This window comes from Pseudopodoces humilis, chromosome 6 (genome assembly GCF_049639895.1).
Source record: "Pseudopodoces humilis isolate 2021_Gansu_Grassland_sample_001 chromosome 6, ASM4963989v1, whole genome shotgun sequence".
NCBI classification, from domain to species: Eukaryota; Metazoa; Chordata; class Aves; order Passeriformes; family Paridae; genus Pseudopodoces; species Pseudopodoces humilis.
Window position 1 is genome coordinate 39,051,216 of NC_142205.1, and position 21,842 is coordinate 39,073,057.

Genomic DNA, 21,842 nt, shown 5'->3' on the forward strand with positions numbered 1-21,842 from the left:
TGCCTTTCCCCTAGTGACCTTGTAGGTGATTTGACATTAATCTTGAACTTCAGTGAAGTAAAAATGTCTTAGAACAAGCAAGATATTTGTTTACAAAGAAGGGAGGTGGATTTTCTTACATTTGCATGTATAGATTTGACTACCGATAGTTTTGTATTTGGTGATTTAGTGGTATGATTCATTTATAAGAGGAATTATATGTCTGACTGTTGAATATTTGAGAGTATGAAAAAAATAGATAAAATATATAGCAGAGAATAATTACATAAAAAAATAAAAGATAACTGTCAGCTGATTATATGCTTTTTTCTCTGTATTATTTTAGAGCTAAAGTCTGCTTTGACTTCCTTTCAGAACATAAATTCCCCACATCAAACCTGTTTAGGAATTGCCAGTTACTCTGAATTTGTTAGGCTGTTATCACCAGCAACTGATTTCCTCCTCTCCTTTCCCATGGAGAAAAGGCTGTCCAAATCCAAACAGGCCAGGAGGCAGGGTGTATGCTCTGTCATTGTCATTATCTTCTTGGCATAAATAATTTTGAATAAATAGTAATATGCTCGTGTTTGTTGTAAAAACGTAGACCCCAACACAAGAAACTGAGTAATGTAGCAATAGCCACACCACGGGAGACAGCATTATCCTGGCTCTGGCTATTTGTAGTAGCAGAGAACTACTAGACAGTAAATACATTTACACATCTATTCATACAAATAGATCAAGAGGTAGTTATGTATTTTCAGATGTTTTATTTATATATGTGTGACACAGTGTATATGAATAATACAAATGGCAATATTCTGTGTATTTTGTTGATGTTTAATTTTATTAATGGTTACTGTTTGTTGTCTGAATTTGTTCTTTTAATTAAAGGTTGCATCTGTATCACAGTCTTTAATATTTGCAGTGAGCTTCTTTTCCTGTCACTTGGCACTTTGAATCTAGCAGTTCTGTCATATTGAAAAAGTTCTAAGTTCCAGTAAAATTATGCATGATGCCCAGTAATTACCATGTGTTTATGTCTTAGATAATTATGGGCATTGGAGTTTTTGTTTAACAGTTAAAGCAAATGTTGCCTGGTTCATGATTTTTTTTCTTTCTGTTTTCATGTTGAGATATCGAAATGAGTGCATCTAGTCTGTACATCAGTTTTAATAATATCAGTTCCTGCTCTTTCAGCCACTGATGTTCCTATTTGAGATCATCTATGTATGTGATAGCTCAGGCCATATAGGGAGAGCAGCTTCTGCTCCTTTTCAGAATTAGAGAAGTGAAAAGGTGCTGAGAGGAGGCTTCTGTGCAGATCCAGTGAGGGGGTACTGTGTGAAAAGGCACTTTGGGCAGGCAAAACTGTTTGTTTGGTCTGTGTTGTGCTTACACTTAGGAGGCATTTATTTTTGTGGCATGTTGTGACATGACTTACAGATGGATATCCGTCATTACAGCCACGTGTGGAGCTCCGAGGCTGGGTACTGTGTGCAGATGTGTCCAAAGCAGAGCCTGGCACCGCTGGGATGCAGAGATTTGAGTCCACAACAAAGAAAACGAAGACAAAATATTTTGTAAAAGGGTTTTTTTTCAGGGATGGGTTTGTTATACTTGTATGACAGAAGCTGTTGCTTAAGATTCTCCTGTGAACTGAGATATTCTAATTAATTCTTGATGCTTTGGTGCTCACTTCAGAGAGATGAAGTGCAATCCATTAGCAAAGTGCTTTGGTCAGCCTGAGTGATCCTCAAAGCCAGAGCAAAACAAGGGGCAGCTAAGGAAAGAAACCAGACAAATGGATTAGTTTAAAATCTGCTGTGCTGCCCAGCAAGACTTAAAATCGTTAACCGTGCGTATGAATATTTATGTATGAGCCAGAAAGCAACTAGCTAATTTCCTACTTTCCTCTTTGTAATGAGAGCCTGAACTGTTCACAGCAGTATTTTAGAAATTTGGTATTACTAACCTCTTCCTCTACCCAGTCAGGGGTTTATTCTCTTGCTTTAAAAACAAAAAATATGTTTGTAAGCAGTGCAAGTCACATTTCCAAATTGAAAAAAAATAAAAATAAAAGAAGCTGTATCTAAGTATTAGAAAGTTTAGTGGGTTTAGATTTAAGATGGACCCTGAAAATAATATAACTTCAAGAACTCAGTGTTGGGCTGATACTAAGTTTTGGGAGGTAGTTTACTATTGTAAAAAAATAGATTTTGCACTTATTTTTAATTATTTTAATTACTAATTACATACAGATTTTTTTTTTTTTTAATGTAGTGGGACAGGTGCATGGCACATTCCTCCCAAAGCACTTTCATGAACATGTCAGTCTGAAGTTTTGTGATATTATTTCTCCATTGTCTTCCTCCCAGAATTTATATTGAAGGCTGACTTGCATTTTCAAGTATATCCTTGTAAATGATCTTGGTAAAACCTAATTATTAGGAAATTTACAAACTGACTGATTTTTCTTGATATTCAAGTAGAATAGTTCAAGTAACTTACTTTTCTGCCATCACATTTCAGAAAAGATAGGTGATGAGTGTTTGCAGGATGTGGCATAGGATAGAAGAGATGAGATATTGGTGGTATAGGACATCTGATAAGGAGAAGCATTTCAGTGTGGTCTTCATAAGACAACCCAAAAAGCTTGTGCCTCTCCAGGAGGAGTCTCTTGGGAGGAGCTGTTTTGCTCTTTTGCTGACTGAATGAAAACAAGGTTTAAGAATTTTATTGAGAGATCTTTCTAAATATCTTATTTTCACTTTGCTAAGAGCCAGGACTCTGTGTGTGTGTGTGTGTGCGTGTGTGTGTGTGTGTAAATTTAGAAAACTCAGTCACGGAGATAAAATCCTCTTTACAGACATTAAATAATTCCTGCTGAGAAGTGTAATTCTAAAAGGTGAATGCTATTTTCTTTGAAATAATCTGATTCGAAGATTAAGGAAATTGGATCTGATTTCCTTGATGCACAAAAATATGTATAGATATTAGAATATATATGTCTTTGGTAAAATCCTTCAATTATGTCTTTACTCTGCAGTGCTGTGGCCTCACCTCAAGTCCTGTATGCAGTTTGGGGACCAAAATTTAAAAAAGATATTAAGACATTAGACTGTGTCCAGAGGAGGGCCATAAGGATGGTGAAGGGCCTTGGGGGGAAGCTGAATGAGGAGCAGCTGAGGTCACTTGGTCTGTTCAGCCCAGAGAGGAGGAGACTGAGGACAGACCTCATTGCAGTTGAAACATCCTCGTGAGGGGAAGAGGAGGGACAGGCACTGATCTCTGCTCTGTGGTGACCAGTGATCCGAGGGAATGGCCCATAGTTGTGTCAGGAGGCATTTAGGTTCAATATCGGGGAAAGGTTCTTCACCCAGAGAGTGGCTGGGCATTGGAACAGGTTCCCAGGGAAGTGGTCACAGCACCAGCTCGAGAGTTCAAGAAGCACTGGGACAATGCTCTCAGGCACATGGTGTGACTCTTGGAGTGTCCTGTGCAGGGTCAGGAGGTGAGCTTGATGAGACTTCTGGGTCCCTTCCAACTCAGCATATTCTATGTTTCATTGTTAACTTTTAAAATGGAAATTAGTATTGAATCTGTGCAAAAAAAATTAGAAATCTTGCTGTTTAGCAATCTTGTAGGGAAAGCATTCTTCAATATAGTTTCTCTTCACTTAGTTATAACAAAAATCAATTATTCTTAACAATGTGAGTACTTTGTAAACATAAATCATTAAAACAGAAACATGCAGACACTCTTTAATGACTCATTGCAAAAGTGATTTTGCCGTACCTTTTCTGTTCTTTTGTTGTATGAATAGTCGTGCAAGCTGAATAGGAATTTAAGTGAAGAATTCTGTATTTGATTTATGCACTGTAATTTAGTGCAACACTTCTTGTTCTATTTATACTGTAGTTTTCAGGATAAATCACCATGAAATACCTGAACATAGTAATGATGATTAAATTTATTGCTTTGTTTTTAAAAAAAAAACTGTTGAGACAGCACTCTTTCTCTCAGTTTAGACCATTCAGTGTATGAGCAGTACTTTGCAAACTGTGGATGCTGTGAGCTTTCAGTTGGAGAGTCAGAATCCTGTTGTAACCCAAGTGAAGGAGATAATGTACCAGAGAGAAGAATGAATCATGTGAAAAGCCTGGAGAGCTGTGGTCAATAAACAGATTTTGAAAATGAATCTTGAACGATGGATTGTTGAAAGAAAAAAAGTTAAAGTTGCAGGGTTCACTACACTGTCAGAAAACACAGTGTATGTTTTAGTCCAAGGGATGGACAATAAAGGCTGCATGCTTTTAGCAGGGAGTTTCTCAGCTGTGATCCCTGTTCATAATTTCTAACCACAAAATGGGAACTAATTTCATGGGTCCATAACTTCTATTATTTTGAGGTCAAAGCAGAGCTCCTCCGAATGATGTACCCAGAATATCCAAAGTCTATTTTCTATGGATATAAATGCAGGCATTCAAAACTGTATATATTTAATGTCATTGAGAAAGGATAAGGAATTATGAATTTATTACCAAAGCTACAGTGGATAATATACCACGGAAGTAATATTTGAATCACAGGATACTTCAGGTCAGAAAGGATCATCTACTCCACATCCCTGTTCAAAGTGGGCCTGGCCTCAAGGACAAAGTGTAAAAAATGAATGCATAACTTGAAGAACTTGTTTTTTCTAAATTGTTCTTTTAAAAAAAAAAGAGTGACAAGCAAACCTGAAGGTGGTGAAGTCATGAGAGTTTGTATAATAGAATAAAATGTACAGTGCTGTGTGGTCAGGGAGCTCAATGATGCTTGATTTTGATGACAAGCGTCCATTGTGCTACTCAGGGCTAGTGAAGACAAAATAGAGAGTTCAGGTTATTTATATTTGCAGTACAAAAAAAAATGATGGCACTGAGGGATGGAATAAAAACTTAAGCCACCTAGAGTCTGGAGAAAGAAAGATACATAGGTGTATGAAACAAGAAGTAGTTTTAAAACTATTTATTCATATGGATGTGCTTACTGGAGTTGAGATCAAAGTGGCTTTTTTTAGTACAAAAATGACAAATAAAAGTGGGCTTTTTTCCTAAATATTCTCTGACAAATTGCCTGAGGTTTCTTTTTGGTCATTTTTGCCACCACAAAACTGTTCTGTGCTGCAAAGTATTGAGGAAATACTAATTTCTAGATTAGACATGCATTAATGGAGGAGGAAATTTATCCTTTGGTAGCTGGCACCTTATTTTTCTGTAATTTCATTGAATGCAGTTTGAGGAGGGATGGATCATAGTCACGTTGAAAGCCTCTTGTGGATGTGTGCATGTGTGTGTTTGCATGATGCATGACTTGCAAATAAAGCTGCAGAAGTGAAAGCTCTGCTTCGGGTTTTGACCCCCTGTTCCTCCGAGTAGATTATCTAACAGACTTAGATGACGTCTAGTTCAACTCCTTCTAGCTAAAAATCAGTCTTGTTGATGTGAATGTTTCCCTTGAGTGTTTGAACCTACGTTCTTAAGTTCTGAGGAAAATATTTTCATGACTCTCTTAAGATACATGCATTTATTAAGGAGCCCTATTTCTGAAATATCTCACCTTTTCAGTGTAAATGAAGGCAGGGATGAATTGCCAGGGAAGTGTAAATGCTGAAAAAAATTTTGGACCCCTTCTCCACTCCCTCCTTTGGATTGCTAGAAAAAACCCCACAACGACCATGTACTATAGAAGTGTAGCTCTTTGACTTACACTTTATTAATGCACTTCAGCCTGTGGTGTTGGTTTGTGTATATGTGTTGTTTGCAAGACTGAGAGGGGATGGAAGATTAGATGATAAACTGAACTACATCTCTGCATGGTCACAATTTGTTTTTCTCAGAACATATCTGTGCAGGAAGTCATCTAGTACTGCTAATTTTCCTAGAGGATGAATTCTATTATTTATTTAAGCAGGAGTGTGCTCAGTGTGACTGGAAAGTTTTTGTCCTTGAACATTTGTTTTCATATATAAGTATCAGTTTTCATGAGAATCTCTGATGATTCCTTCATCTTTGACTCAAAATGGTTTTTCTAAAAAACTGCAAAATAAATCAACAGTAATTAAATGCTAATATTAATTTCTTACAGAACTTTTTAAAAACTTTTACTCACGTAATTCTTAATACTATCATGATGGTTTATTTTTTGAATTGTCTTCCATTGTACAGTCAGCAGACAAACTGAAGAAAAAGAGAGGAAGAGAATCTCTGTGCAGTCACAATCACAGAAAAGATTAGGTGAAATGCAAATGACATAACTTTTTCATCTTTTAATTTTGTTTTCCAGCATGACAAATCCCCAGGGCGTTCCACAAGTCGATCAAGTAATATTTCAAAGGTATGTGAAATCTATTTCCTTTTTCTAGAATTTAAAGGAAACTAGGTAATTAAATATAAAGTAGTACTTTAATCCATTATATTTCTTTAGTATTTTATTTATAAGAATCAGATTTTAAAGTTTTGCTGCTGAATATTATGGTTAGCCTGTAAACTCCATCATAAATATACAGTTAGTCATTACTGTAAAATGTGTAATAAGTAAGTAACACATGCACTTTTTTTTACCTGCTTTCTCCAATTGTTCATTGTTAACTTAGCACTTTGGCTTAAGATAGAATTACTACTTTTTTTACTTTCTACTTTTCTACTCCTGCTTTATCTAAATTATAACAGCTGTAATGGGAAAAGCTATGAATCTTTCTTCATTTCAGCCTGAATTCTGAATTCCTTTTACAGGGGTATGTGGTTCACTGAGGCCAGGACTTTATATCTACATGCATTTTGGTTTTTAGGAAATAGAAGGGAAACTTTAGGAAAGGCAAAATGTAACTTTGAGAGAGACGGGGAAAATTGAGTGGAGATCAGAATCCAAATTTACAGTGGACTACATATGTTTATATACCATTCTGGGAAGGCTAGTAATTTTTTTATTACAATGATTTGGTTAAACATCGTACAAACAAACTTACACATTTTTGCAACATCTCTTCTACTTGCAGAAATTGATTCAGTCTTATTCCCTGTCACCAGTCTGATCCAGTCTTCCTGCAGTCTTCAAAAGCTCTGTTTGTTCTTGCCAAGGCATCCTGATTATCAAATCTCTTATGCTAATCAGGTCCAAAGTACTTTCTGTCTTTGCAACAGTGATTTTTTACCGAAGTTATTTGGTTTTAACCCCTTTTTGTCTCTATTTTTGGTTCAGATATGGCTGAAATTTATGCCAAATAGCCAAGAAATGCAGGTGAAAGGACGTAAAAGATAAAAACTCAGTATTTTTTAATCCAGGCCTAAACATCTGCAATGCATTATGTTGGGTTCTGAATATTTTGCATTTAGGGAAAGCACAGTATCCTTAAACCTCTTCCCAAATTAATTTTGTCTTTGGGGTATCCATTGTGAAACTTTTTTCTTCTCATAGCATAAAACAAAACAAAAAAAAAAAGACAACAAACCCCATCTGTCATTTTAACTTGAAATACTATTTCTACGTTAGGTTTTGCTCTCTTATGTTAAGAAGGGAAAAAGAAAGGCAGAGAAAAAGATGTAGAATATATCCAGCCTGCTGTAGGATATGACTGAAACTCTTGTAGGCTTACTGCCTGTCCTTAGAAATTACATAGTTATATACTTAAAAAAATGATCATTTGGAATTGCCTTAATTATTATTTAATTACAAGTTTTAAATGCATGTCTCTTGCTATTGTTACTGTAAATCTATTATGAAATAACTTTTTCTGCTCTTTTTAAAGACAAGTGCATGGATTGCACAGTGACAAAACATAAATATATTCACTGACATGAGAAACATGCCAGTGCCTAAACATTTATTTTGAAGTGATTTCTTCAGAAATCAGTATTGTTGCTTATTAGAAAGTGATAGCTGCACTAGTTTTAGTTGCAAGGTAAAAAAACCCAGGTTTCAGTCATGCACTTAATCTGTTTCTGATGTACAGTGTCATGCATTGTTTTGGATAGATTTTTCTGTGTGAAGCTACCTGCCAATGAAGTTTTTCAAATGTTGAAAGACATTTGACTGGAATTCTAGTTTCATTTGTTGTCTGAATTAAAATGCTTTTTTATGTAAAACTGGTTTTTATATGTGTGTGTATCTGTAGAAGAGCAAACACCTGACTTTTCAGGTTAATACTGCATGGCAGAAAGTGATGGTAAGAAATACTCCACCTCAGAACAAGACTGAAAGCTTCTAGGCCAGATAAACTACATGCCAAAGGCAAGAGCTGTGTTCTGTGCAGTGTCAGATCTTGCACAGAGTAAAAATTTCAATGGGCAGAAAAATTAGATAATCTTTATGTAAAACTATAAATTATTGTCATCAAAACACTGTCTTTCACTGTTTTCATTTGCCTGTATGTGTAAGTTAAAAAGGGTCAAATGGAATTATATTTTAATAGTTACCATATGTTGTGTATTCCACCCTTGACTGGATGTAGAGCTTCTGTCCCAGTGCAGATATCACTGGATTTTGTGCCAGCCTATTTGGGAAATGAAATACAGCATAGATTCTGTAAATACAGATTCGTATTTCATAATGCTCTCGAATTGTTTATTAGGAGAGGACACCTGAGGTTTGCAGTGTATGCTTGGGCAATTTTACGTGCTAGGTGCATGAATTTTAAATCTGAATTTTCTGGTATTACAGATTAAACTGAATTGTTGAACACTGAATATGTCTTATCTAGTTATAATGAGAAGGAATGGTTTTGATTTGGTATTTTCCAGATACTATTTAGTATATACACCTATTCAATACAGAGATTTTAAAATCAAACATTCCCAAGACAGGTGGATGGATATGTGTGTGTGTGTAAATCGACACCTCAATTTTTCAAAATTTGCTTTTGCTGTCTGTTGAGAGTCTAGAAGTTTAGCATGTTGAGAGGACTTTTCTTATTGCATGTAATTTTTTAGCAAGAATTTCAGTGACAGACTATTTAAGGTGAATGAAAGAACAAAACTTAAAATATTTGACTGATAGCTGTGGCTGTCTTCAGTGAACAGCAGCCTGGGAATTTGTTCATTCGCCTCAGCCTTTTGTTTATTTGTATCAAGAAAACTGCCCTGAAACTCCAAAAGCAACTGCTTCTGTTAGTTTTCCAGTCAGAGACAATTAGGAAAATGTATCCATGATTTTTGCTGCACTTCTGGTAATAACCTAGATTTTTCCTCTGCAATCAGTAAATCAATAAACAATCTTTTTGCATTCTGCCCTGCTAGTGCTTAATTAGGTATGAGTAATGATTTAATAATTAGATTATTAAGTCATATTTTGGACTGATCAGTATTCCACATTACCTTGTATTGACAGATTGTAGCACTGGTTAGTAGTTATGGCTTTCAAAACCTATCTACATAAAGGAAGCTACACACATAAAGATAAATATAAAGTATTTGGAAATGTGAGTTATGAGCCAGCCTTGATGATTTTAAATTACTACTATTCTTCTAAGCATTAGACTTGTTTCCCACCTATTTCCTATGTTGCTGGTAGCAGAAGGAACTTAATTATTCTTTGGGAGAGATAGTATTGTGCAGTCTTCTGGATTTCAGAATTGAAATTATCCTATCTGCATGTGTTTAAAATCTAAGTAAATTAAAAACTTGACCTCGTTCATTACCTATTTTCTGTTGCTTAGTTTTCTGTGCACTGTAACTTCTTTCATTAAAATTCTTATGTCTTCCTAAATATATGTAGAATTTAAGAGGAAAGCTAGTCAGAGAAGGATCTGATGGATTCATTGTTTCCTGATGTGGTTAACCAGTGGGAACAAGTCTTGTGTCTGAATTACAGTCTGTAGTCTTTATGCTCTATATGTGTTTCTGAGGCTGCCTGGTTATGTTAAAATGCTTTCTGGAAGAAATGTTTCTAAAACATTGTAATTATCTTTCTGTTTGTTAATTATGATTCAAGAGCTCATTAGAGAGGGATGCTGTCTCAGCAGCAAGATTTGAAATTCTCTGATGGGAACCTTGGGCTTATTTTTCAGTGCAGAGAAAATCAGGCTTGGAGAAAATTGCCTGAATTTTGCCTCAATTATTTCTCAAAAGCCTAGAGGAGGTGTTAGAACATTTTTTATTTGCAAGTCTCTGAAGCATCCATATAATAAAACTCTGTCAAGTTATATCAGGAATTGAGGTGCTTGTTTTGGAATATTCTGTGTGATAATATTCACATGTCTAATTTAGAATATGAACAACAACAGAGGAAAGAAAGAAAGAATGAAATAATTATTTTTACTGTATGTTAGCAATTTCTGATTTCTTGTGTCGGGTGGGGCTCCTCTCAATAAGATAAAAATGAAAACCGAAAGGCACCAGGATGCCAAAGTAGCACTCACTAAAGTTCTAGATGAAAAATTTATTGTTGCCAATGTATTGATTGTTGATTCAAACCACTCAGTTTGTGACTCTGAAAGAAATTTCACAAACTGAGTATCAAATTCTGTAATAAGTAATGCAATATTCATTCTTTTGAATTATAAATTGCTATTTAATCTCTTCCATTAAAATTGAATAATCTTTCACACGGGTTTTGATATTCTCAAATATTTCATCCTCTCTCAGTACGAGGTGAATGTGTGAAGAATCCTGTATGGCAATTTGGATGGTTTACCCAGCTTGAAGCAGAGCTCACTAGTACACACTGTGAGTGTTTGTAATGGCCAAACACCACCATGTCTTAGGCTGTGACACCAACAGAGAGCATGTAGTATCTCCTGATAGGTTTTATGGTGAAAAAAACATGAAGGAACTTAAGTGTTCTTTTTAAAGAAGTTCTTACCATGGACTTTGTTTGACAGAACCAGGATTGCAGCGTTTCCAAGATAACCTGTTTCATGACTGAAGCCAGTTGAGTGACCCCTTGTGTTTTGCTACAGGCAACGATGATGCTACAAGTTGATCCATAGTTCTTACTGTTCTTTGCCAATTCTCTTCCAGATAGGTGGTTGCTTTTTTTATTCAAGGAACCATGTAGTTCCATCCCCTTCCTAGTGCAGGTTCTAGATTATTGTAGTGAGCAACTGAGGGAAAACTTAGGGCTTTCAAAAAAGAAAACAAATCAAGGGAAAAAATAAGTCCTCGCTCTTATAAAGCGTAAAATGTCAGCCTTCATAAGTGCTTTTACAGTGGATAATACCATGTATAACAAAACTGGCATTCAAATATGAGTATAAATGTTATATTAGTCATCAAATCATTCTTCTTGCTCATAAACAGAATCATTATTATGAAAGCTGAAGACTAACCTAGCACTTAGCTCTCATTTACTGAAAACAACAGTGCAAAGTAAACAAGTTAGTGAAAAGATTTTGTTCATCAAAGCAGAATTTGTTTTGAACACAAAAAAAAATAGAAGGCAGAAAACCAGAAACTAGAATTAGATCCATTGCATAGTAACTGTTTCTGAACTTTTCACACTCCTAGATATGAATGTTTGATTTCTGTTAGAGAATGCTTTGTGGTTAGTCCATACAATTTATTCCTTGTTTACAATAAGCTTAACAAAAGCCACAATGGCAGAATTTACCTAAGTCTGCCCGAAAATTGAAATTCTGAATAAAATTGCATGAATGTATATGATGGTATTAATTCCATGGGGGCAACCATCAGAAAATAATTCAATGTCAGTTTACTCTTGGATACACTTTTTATTGGAGCTGTTACAAACTGATGTTCTAATGAGAGGGAGTACATAGAAATGTGTGATTGAATGTATACGAGAATGCGTACAGTTTTACAGATTTTGATTTATTCCATCACAGTTCTTAACAACTACTCTGAGTACACCTAAATGTGTCACATTGACACATCCAGATAAAGTTGCATATATGTGTGGAATGTGTTTTGCCACAATTTTTATGTTTTTATACAAGCTCACTCAGTGTGTAGTGCCTGTATATCATTCTAATTTTTGTTATCACAGAATTCAGTCCTATCCTGTGATAGCCAATAACACACAGAAGCAGCTAAATGGAGCATTCAAGTTATTACATATGCTTATTACTTATAATTATTTTAATTATTTCCATAATTACAAATAGTAATTATAATCTGTAACATACCTGTTGCATATATACTCCAGATGTCTTTGCATGGCTTTTATTTTTTCACCATGGCACTCAGAATCACATTGCACATATTTGTCCTGAAAAACAATTTCAGTTAAGCAAACTTTGTTCCTACAGTGGTAAAGAATTGGGGGGGGGGGGGGGGGGATCATGCAGTTTTATGATTATTTCACTTCATGAAAACACAGTATCTCCTGTTTTTTGCATGATGCATTCTTGGGGTTTGACTGCTTTCAGTTTAGTCATTTCAGTATTACTACAACTATTTTGCTTTGGCACATTTAGGCTTCTCTCTTCCCTTAGGGCTGGAATAAATAGACATCAAATACACACCAGAATGGAGTTGTTCAAATCTAAGAATGGCATCCTCACAGATGGGATTTTATCCAGTCTGTCTCCTGCACAGTCCCCCAGACCAAAGGATGAACATGGTGGGTGTCTGCACTCACATGCAAGATGACTTGTGGAAGCATGGCAGGAATGGCATCTGAGGGAAAGCTGTTTAGGATATAGGAGTGTTTTGAGGGTTTCAGTCATGCAGATAGAGGGATATGTGAAAACAAATGCCCTCTTTGGAACAGAGATTCTAAATGGCTCTCTGACTACTGCCTACCTTTAGAAATAAATTGCTGCAAAATCTGGTAACGAAGGAAATACAGGTTTTGTGCTTCATCTTTCCTATAGGCTAAATTTCCACTTAGCTCCCTCCAGACAGTCAAAAGCTGCTGGTCTCATGGCTCTGCACCTTTTGTATAAAACCTGGCACATCCTTTGTTCCAGTTGCCTACATTTTTTTTTTTTTAAATATGAAACATTTTTATTAAGAAAGTGATAATGGCTAGGAAAATGCATCCTTGAAGAGAATCATAAATGAAAAATAGTGTGTTGCTACGATACAAAGACTTTTGCATACTATAATCCATCTGATAATTCAAAGCTTAGCTAGCAGTGCTTCTATGCCTATAGAAAAAGTGGGTTTTTAGTCAAACCTGTACCTTGAAAATAAAGATTAACATAGATTAGTAAGGTGGGAGAAAGCAACTTAAACAAGCTGATTGAATCTAAAAGTTAAAGCTGTAATTACTCGTTTGCTTGATTTTTTTAATGATAGTATAGATTTGCCATTTGGAATTTTGATTTGAGATTTCAAACCTCTTTGTAACATGATCATACTCACTTTCAAAGGTGCTGAATGGTATTGTTTGGCAGAACCATAAAGATTTTTCTGCTCCTTCCTTGTGTGTTACTTTTCCCTTAGTTCATTCTCTTCAGAGGCAGGTGAAAGGAGGGGAAGGAGGAAAGGAGAGAAAGAAAAGGTTTGGAGAAGAATCGTGCAAGGAATAATTTACAAAAAAAGAAAATCTGTGAAAGGTAATTTCTTTCTGTGAAAGAAATTCAGTTGCCAATCGATGTAACAATTGCTGTAAAGTCATCAATCAGATTAAAACAACTTTAAAATCTGAGCACAAAGCAGGAATTCTATCATAAAGAAACAAATAAAGAAAAGAAAAAACCCAAAACAGTCAAACAAACCAAAACCCAGAAACGCTCTCCCCCAAACCCATGTGAGCAAATTTCAGTTTCCATCAAGACCGAGCTTGTAAAATAACACCCAACTTGGGTCATTTTTATCATGTTTTGGAACTTTTTTAGACCTGAGGAAATGTCCACATAGAAATTCATAAAGGTGGATGTTTTCCGCAGAACGTTGCGTTGTTTACAAAGCAGAAATTTTCAGATTAAAATACACAGATTGGGTCTCCTGCTGAGCTTATTGCCATACAAACTGCTCTAATCTTCTAAGGTATCCACTCCTCTGTGTGCTGTTTTACAAATAGGATAGAGTTTCAGCTTTTTAACTATAATGGCTGGTGGGATCTGGAGTATTCTGTGATGCATCACTGCTATTAGAGCAAACTCAGTAGGAGAATAAAAGCATTAGACATATTCCCTGTCTGCCCTATCACCCATCAATTGTCTGCAGCTTTCTACTTCAGCAGTGCTGTAAGTTGACCAGCTTTTGGAAATGCCTCTATTCAGAACAGAGAAAGGATTCATTAGCCTGTCTGTGATAGCTGTGAGGCCGTTTTATCTAAGCTGTTCATTACATCATCTGGTTTGTTAATTTAAAGCTTCACTCCCTTCCTGTGTGAATCTGCACTTCTGGAATCTGCTTTTACTCAGCTTTTCTGTTTTAGGCCAAAGCAGATCCCTTCTATGATCTTAAGAACAGCACAACTTGACTCATGTTCTTACACTAGTTTCAACATGCAGGTTAAGCAATAGATGGCCTCTAAGGACTTTTTTTTTTTTTTAAATATTATTTTTGTTTGTTAGTATGTTTTGGGGTTTTTTTGTTAATTTTTATCTGTAAACTTCTGTCAGATCCTGAACACCTAAGTAAAGGCAGTCTTGATTTGAAATTCCTACTGTTTGCACCAGTTGAACTTATTTCTGTTCCCCATTTGCTGGTTTTCTAACATAGACATGTACACGTTTGTGTGTGTGACACTGAAGTCCCCTTGTGTTGGGTGTGTGATTATCATCCTGCTTATCCTGAAAACTCTGTATTTACCAGCATTCTGCTTGAAAAGCACACTATCAACATCCCAAAAATAATTATGATGATGAGTGCCCTGTCATGTCTGTTAATTGAATCGCATATCCTTGACAAGAGAGTTCATCTAAACTGGCCGAGACAGCAGAAGGTGGTGACTGGGGAATCTCTCTCTACTAACAATCTCTTTGAAATGCCAAACCTAATCAGCTGGAGTTGGCATTATCCCTTAGACCTCTTCCTTGTGTTGATGGCATAGAGAAATGAGCTGCCTTGCTTATAAATTAATAGTGAAACAGCTTTATTTTGAATTACCACATTTAATTCTGCTACTGATGTAATTTGTTATGATAAAATTAGTACAGTGCTTGTTTAGTTTTCCCACTCCATTGAGCTGTACAATATACCTGTCTGAAGGAGACATTCATTCAAGGAATACTATTTTTTTAAAAAAAATAATTATTCAGCCTCTCAGGTGGAATTGGAGTCCTCAGCATCAATCTGATCCCCGTATTCACTAAATACAGTATCTCAAAATACTCAGTGTGCTAATATAGCAATGGGATGGCAATTATAGCAATTAGATCTGTCTGCTTGAGACTGTTTCCGACATCTGTTGCATATACATTCCCAAAAGAGCTGGACTGATAAGACGTGAGCAGAATATATTCAAATTCTCATGTTCTGGTTTGTCAGATATGCCTTGAAAATACACAGTTCTCTCTGTAAACACACTTCCCAAGTAAATGCCCCTTTAGGTATCTTTGCTCTCAGACTGGATTTAAGAGATGTAATTATTAATTTTTTTAAGTTAGTTTGAGATGTATGGCTTGTAGAAGAGATGGCAAAGAGGGAATATTGCCGAAAGAATTGGGGTAAACCTAGAGGCAGTGCTGGTAGCAGAAAGCAGATGTCGTTACTGCTGTCAGAACAGGGTAGGATGAAAAAGTAAAGGAATTTGAGGATAGAGATCTGGACTAGGCATCCATCTGAATTGAAATATTTACAGGTTCTTAAAAACAGCTCAACTAGCTGTAAATTATTATATTCATATGACATGTGGTAGGAAGGACAGACCTGATGTTAGCAGGTCCTTCCACAGCTATATAATTTACAAAGACTGGACCTATTTACAGAATAAGGGCCTCCATTTCCTCTGAGGTACACAAATCAACATCAGAAAATTAATATCAGAAACACTAACCTTTTTGATTTTAGAAATCACTCCATCAGTTCAATTTTTTTTTTCCACAAGATCAAACACTTTTAAGATTCAGCTGGACAGGGTTATGGGACATGTTGTCCACACTGTGCTTTTGCCAAGACAGGTTGGACTAGGTGATCTTTGAGGTTCCATCCAACCTGATATTCTGTGAATTTTCTGTGAATAGAAAAACATATATACATTTAGATAATACAGATAAAAATTTGTGTTACAAAGTTGTAGAAACCAAATGAATTATATTTGATCACAGGTAAGAATCTGAATTATCTTGTCTATAACTTGTCATGCTTTGTTTTTGAAGGCTTATGTGGTGCATTGACTTTTTGCCTACCAGTTGGCATGTGTGCTCCAATAGGGCTTAGACAAACAAGCAAAAAGCGTTCGTTTTTTAAAAGACATTTATCTAAATTGTTTTTGAAGGAAATAAACTTTTCTCTGAGTTATGTACAATAAGCATAACAAATATAACGGCATCATGTCTGCACAGCAGAACTAGAAAGTAAATTTGACTGAGAAGGGCTGAAATAGTCCAGACCTCTTGACAGTTGAAAGTGAAATTTAAGATTTAAATAGTCAAACTGATAATGTAATTTTTATCTTAAAATAATTAGATTTCCACTGGTCTGCAGTTCCCAATCATAAGTGTAAAAGCTTTTCAAGGAGTTTGTTTAGTTTTTGGCTTTATTTCAGCTCTCTTAAGAACTGTCTAGCTGGCTTCCTGCTTTAATAGCTGCTGAAAGTTTCTTGAACTTGTGCAGACCTACTGTATGGTTGCTGGGCCAGCTTAGCCAGTCTCCTTATCCCTTCGAAGGGTACTGCTTGTGGCAAGGTGATGTAAAAATGCCTTTTATCGCATGGAGATGACCTGATCTCCATCTGAGACCAGATCAAGTCCCTGTAGTACAGAGATCCTGAAAGAAGCAGTGGTAACAATCCTGGAGCTGGGAGGGGAGAAGAGAAATGAGCTCATCATGAGGGATGAATTCAGGATTCCCCACTTGACTCTAGGGCTGGATTTTTCAGCAGTCCTTCAACTGGGGCTTAGTCTGGCAGGATGTTTTTTCACACAGCAGCAGCATGTAACCCAATAACATTAGTTATTGGTGCTGATATCTGCATCTTTCCTCTTTAAGTAGCTTAATTAACCCTAATTACTTAATGCTAATCTCAGAGGCTGAGATGGAAGATGGGTTATGTACCCAACCATGCATCTAACATATGTTTCTAATATGTTCGTAAGAAAAGCTCATACTCTGTCTCAATGCATATAATTGACATATTACTTCTGTAGGAAAGGAGGTATGGAATACAATTTCTCTCACAAATACTTGTCCTTTTCTTCTAGCATGTAGACACATTAATGTTCCTCCTTTGACTGGTGAATCCAGACATGGCAAAAACTTAGAATACAAGGATTATGTCAATAAATTCATCAGTTGCTTTATCAATTTAATTTCTCATTTTGGCTTAGTTGTTAATGTAAGTTGTATAGCTCTGAGTTTCGTTTGTGGCAGTAGAAGTAAAGAATTAGTAATATTGTTGGTGGGTTTGGTGTATTTTTGCCATGTTAATCAGCAGGTAAAAATGGTTACTTGAATTCCGGGAGTTAGAAGATTGTTTTCACACAAAAACATTATTCTTAAGTCTCAGCTGGTACCCTTATAAAAGCAAAAATCCATAGTGGTAACTGAGGTTTCCAAAAGATGTATGCATTAAATTAAATGGATATTGAGAACATCAGCTAAAAGTGAAGTGTTGGCAGGTACTTGCTGTTTGTAATTATTTTTGCTTTTACTGCTAATTTTCAGACACCTTTTTAACACCACAAAAACGTCTGTGAAAGTTGAGCTAGAAATAATTTCAGTTATCTGACTGAATTTGATTTGTTAGTACAAAAGATTTGGATAACAGGCCTTACATCTTTGTATGATTTGTACTTTGTACTCCTGCCTAAAGTGATCATTGCCTTGCATCTGGTGCACGATTTTGTGGCATTCTGAGGCTTTTGTAGTATTTTGTCTGCATTTGGAAGTGGTGATCACAGTGGGGTGGATGGGGTTGCAGGCGAAAAGCTAATACCCCTAATCAGCTACAGGAATGTCATAGCCTTAAGAATGGTTTGTATTGAAACCACTTCCCACAATACCATGTCTTGTGAGGGATCCTGAAGAATCACAACGCCTTGGATTTACATTTGGATTCCATACAGTTCTCCTGCCAGTAGATAGCAAGGCAGATTGAAATGGTTTGCTTTTAACACCATCAAAATATGTTTTCAGTGAAAGTATTGGGTAACTGAATCTGCAATTTGTAGCAACAACCTTATGAACAAAATGTCACATACTAAACATGCTTTATATCTCTTCTGCTGTTTGAGAATGCAATCAGCTCTGTAGAGATGCAGCCTGCACTTTGGATTTTTCAGTTTAACATTTTCAGCACTTTTAAAAGATCTGATTGCCTTGAAAACCTTTTAAAACACACACTCTCATCTTCCTGCTGTTTCATCAGTTCACTCAACCAAAGTTAGCTTTGGGTTCTTCACCACTCAATGTATCACAAATGCACTTCACGTGATTTGGAAAGGAATCATCGTGGTTGTTTGACTGCATGAAAAGAAAAACAGTACTTTTTCCCTTCAGATATTTACAGTACAGCCAAATGAAAATTCAAAAGCTGAAAGCTGCTTCCTCAAACAGTGACAAAAAGTAGTCGTGAGCGAATGAGAGCTCAAACACTTCAGTCGTATTTAGTTCCACAAATAGGTTTCACTTTTGTTCAAGCTTCCTGTATTTTGCGAGCTTCTATGTGTTCAACAGTGCGCTATGAACTGCAGAAACAGTTGTTTTAATTTTGTGATCATGTGGCAAAGCGGTAAAATATCTGCAATGTATTTCATGGACAAAGATTCCAAACTGTCTAACTTATTTCAACAGGCAAGCAGTCCTACAACAGGAACAGCTCCCAGGAGTCAATCTCGGTTGTCTGTCTGCCCCTCCACTCAGGACATTTGTAGGTACGTGCTGAGAAAAATACTCTCTCATCTGGCTGATACGTGTAAGTTGTTTCTTTTAAATATTGTGTAGCTCTTGCTTCTGCTTAACTTTATTCATAATTGACATAGACTTCAGTTTTCTTTTGATCTCTCTTTGTTTTTATTCTGTTTTTGCCTTTTAGATTCATGTTTTTCTATTAAAATTCATGTTCTCATTCTCATTCTTTTTTTTGTGTGTGTATGATTTCTCTTTCCTCCCACCCTTACCATTTCCATCCCTTTCCTTTGCTTACTGCTTTGTCTAGATCTACTGCCTTGCATGATTTGTCAGAAGATGAGCTTGAATATGCAACCCCTGTCTTGGTGCTGGCCCCTTCTAATAGGGAGCCTGGTGGTAAGAAACACATAAAACGAAGGTTTAGGAGGAAAAGAGAGACTGGAGACAATGGTGAGCACACAGAAAAGCAAGGAAAGGGGAGAAACTGTAAATTGCATCCCGAGCCTCCGAGATCCAGCTGGAACACATCTGATTCATCATCATCTTCAGATGAGAGTCAGTGGGCTCAGGCTAGGAGGAGAGCAAGAGAAAAGGCCAGGATGGCCAGGAGAGGGAGAAGAAACAATAGATCATGCAGTAACCAGGATGTGTCCTCAAACAATAATGCTGTTGAACTTGTCACCTTGGGGACGGTGGGAAAAGAGAAACAAGAAGTGTCTGACCCTGAGAATCCTACTTTAAATCACCGCCGAAGGATTCCAAAGCTTAAGGAGTCACAGTCTTCAGCATCATCTCAGGAAGCAAGGATTTCCTCAAGAAAATGTGGGAAAAGCAAAGGGAAAAGCTACCAGAGAGATCGGCAGCCTGCAGCTTTCCTTAGACACACGAAGGACTCCTTTGCAGAGGCAGGCTCTGGCAGCGATGCTCTGGCAGTCCCAGACCATGGAGCACCTGCTGGGGCAGGGCCCACTGTGCCTCATGCTGTTCAGAAGCCTCCAGTGTTGTATGATGACTGGTCTGATGATTTAGAAGTATGCAGGTTAGTCCCTAATAAGAAGGATTTAGCATTCTTATGAGGAGTTTCTCCCTGCCACGGTCTGAGTGCCTTTCCCTTGACTGCTTTCTGTCGCTATTTCTCAGTAGTAAACTGCTAGGCAGGCCACAGGAAATAACACAAGAACCTTTGCTACAGAGAAGTTAGCATATCTAAATTTGAAGAGATTATTTAGAAAGAGTAATCCTACAAGGGAGCCAAATGTTTGTCTTTTCTCCATGAAGATGGACCTGCTCTGTCTGTCCTCTGGCAGAGTATTGTGGTTTTTTAAATCTCCAGCCAGAGGCAGAGAATGAAGCAGAGTGCCAGATAGCTCAATACAATGGGATACAGAGCTTTTCCTCCTTAAGTGATCAGTTCAAGTCCAGCTTTGGTCCCTCTGTGTAATTTTTCAATGACTTACATGAAATAAATTTATGGTCTTGATTCAGTGTCCCTTAGAGTTGCCATTACCTCAGGAATCCAGGGATGGTGCCTGGAGAACATCGTCTCTGGTGGGGCATAATTTGTCTGTGATTCTGCGCTGCCAAACACCTCCACACTGTGAATGTGTATGGGCTGTTAGTTCAGTCACCCCTCGCAAGGATTGGAGTGATACAAAAGGGTTATTGGGCAGAATCAACAGTAAAATAAGCTTTGGGAAAGAAAAAGCATCACCAAGAGATCTCTTTAGTTCAGAAGGTCAGGCCTCTGACAGTCTGATGCCCTTGGTGTGAAGCGTGCAAGCAGAAGGTGAGCATTTTACCCTGGAAATGAGATCAAGCTAGCCACTTCTGGGCTAACATCCAAATTTGGAGTACACAGCTAAGAACGCTTGCGTTACTTAGTTCAGTGGCAAATGAAAATGCACCATCCCGTAAGTCTAACAGAACTGAAACAAGTATTTCCTTTTTTCTCCCTCACCAAACTTGTGAGCCAGCATTGGCTCTCATCTACAAAGTGTAAATCAAGCTTAGTTTCTTCATATGGTAACCCAAAACTTCTCACTTTTCTTTGCTGGGAAGAATTTGTGTGGAAATCTAAACAGAGGATGAGGAAGTTCATGATGCCACATCATGCAATTTCACAGAATGCTTTAACCTAGTGAAACACTGGAAAGATCTTATTTCTAAAAAGAAAAAAGGTAATATGCAAGTATTTTGTGGGTTTTTTGCAGCAGAAGATATAAGCCATTAACTAATACAGCTAGGGCTATGCACTCCTTTTTATACTTAAAAGCAAAAATGCACATTTCCGCTGTCTGACCATTGTCTTAATTTAAGGTTCTTCAAAGTCCAGCTGTGTTTGTGCATGAGCCTGTGTATTAGCACCAGGCTTGGGTTCTCTCTGCCTTACAGAAATGCAAAGAAACAGCAGCAGTGGTAAATAAACCATATTATTGAAATGTGTCTACAGGGCATGATGCAGAGGTGTGCACAGATAGCTACAACAGCTTCAGAGCTGTCTTGTGTTTCTGAACTACCCAGCCTGCATGTATTGAAGATCCAGTGTAGTACATACACTAGTATATAGTATATATACAGTATATACGCTATATATATACACACTATATCTATATCTATATATCTGTATATATATCTATATACCTGTATATCTATATCTATATATATACACACACACACACACTATATATAGATATATATATATACACACACACACTATATATAGATATATATATACACACACACACACACACACTATATATATATATAAAAAATAAAGTTCTGTAAATGCATTATGTAGATTAGTCCTCACTGTTGGCCAAGTCACCAGACTTAGAATTTGCTATCAGATGAGAAATGAATCCCAGTCTTTTATTTGTCTTCTCAACCCACTTAATTTTATTCTAATTTGTCAGGCACTTTTTGCAAGACTTGGAGCTTGGTTCAAGGATGGACCTTTTG

At 36.7% G+C, this 21,842-nt stretch overlaps 1 protein-coding gene across 6 annotated transcripts in view; it reads left to right on the forward strand.

Moving 5' to 3' along the window:
* MARCHF1 (membrane associated ring-CH-type finger 1) overlaps positions 1 to 21,842 on the forward strand; it is a 226,914-nt gene that overhangs the window by 172,390 nt on the left and 32,682 nt on the right. For 5 of the 6 annotated variants that reach the window (XM_088056926.1, XM_088056924.1, XM_088056928.1 and 2 more), the window contains 3 exons: positions 6,310 to 6,360; positions 18,828 to 18,907; positions 19,192 to 19,923. In XM_088056926.1, the coding sequence (XP_087913052.1) occupies positions 6,310 to 6,360; positions 18,828 to 18,907; positions 19,192 to 19,923 (863 nt within the window). The remainder of the gene's footprint in view (positions 1 to 6,309; positions 6,361 to 18,827; positions 18,908 to 19,191; positions 19,924 to 21,842) is intronic. The other variant, XM_088056929.1, reaches the window with a different exon arrangement.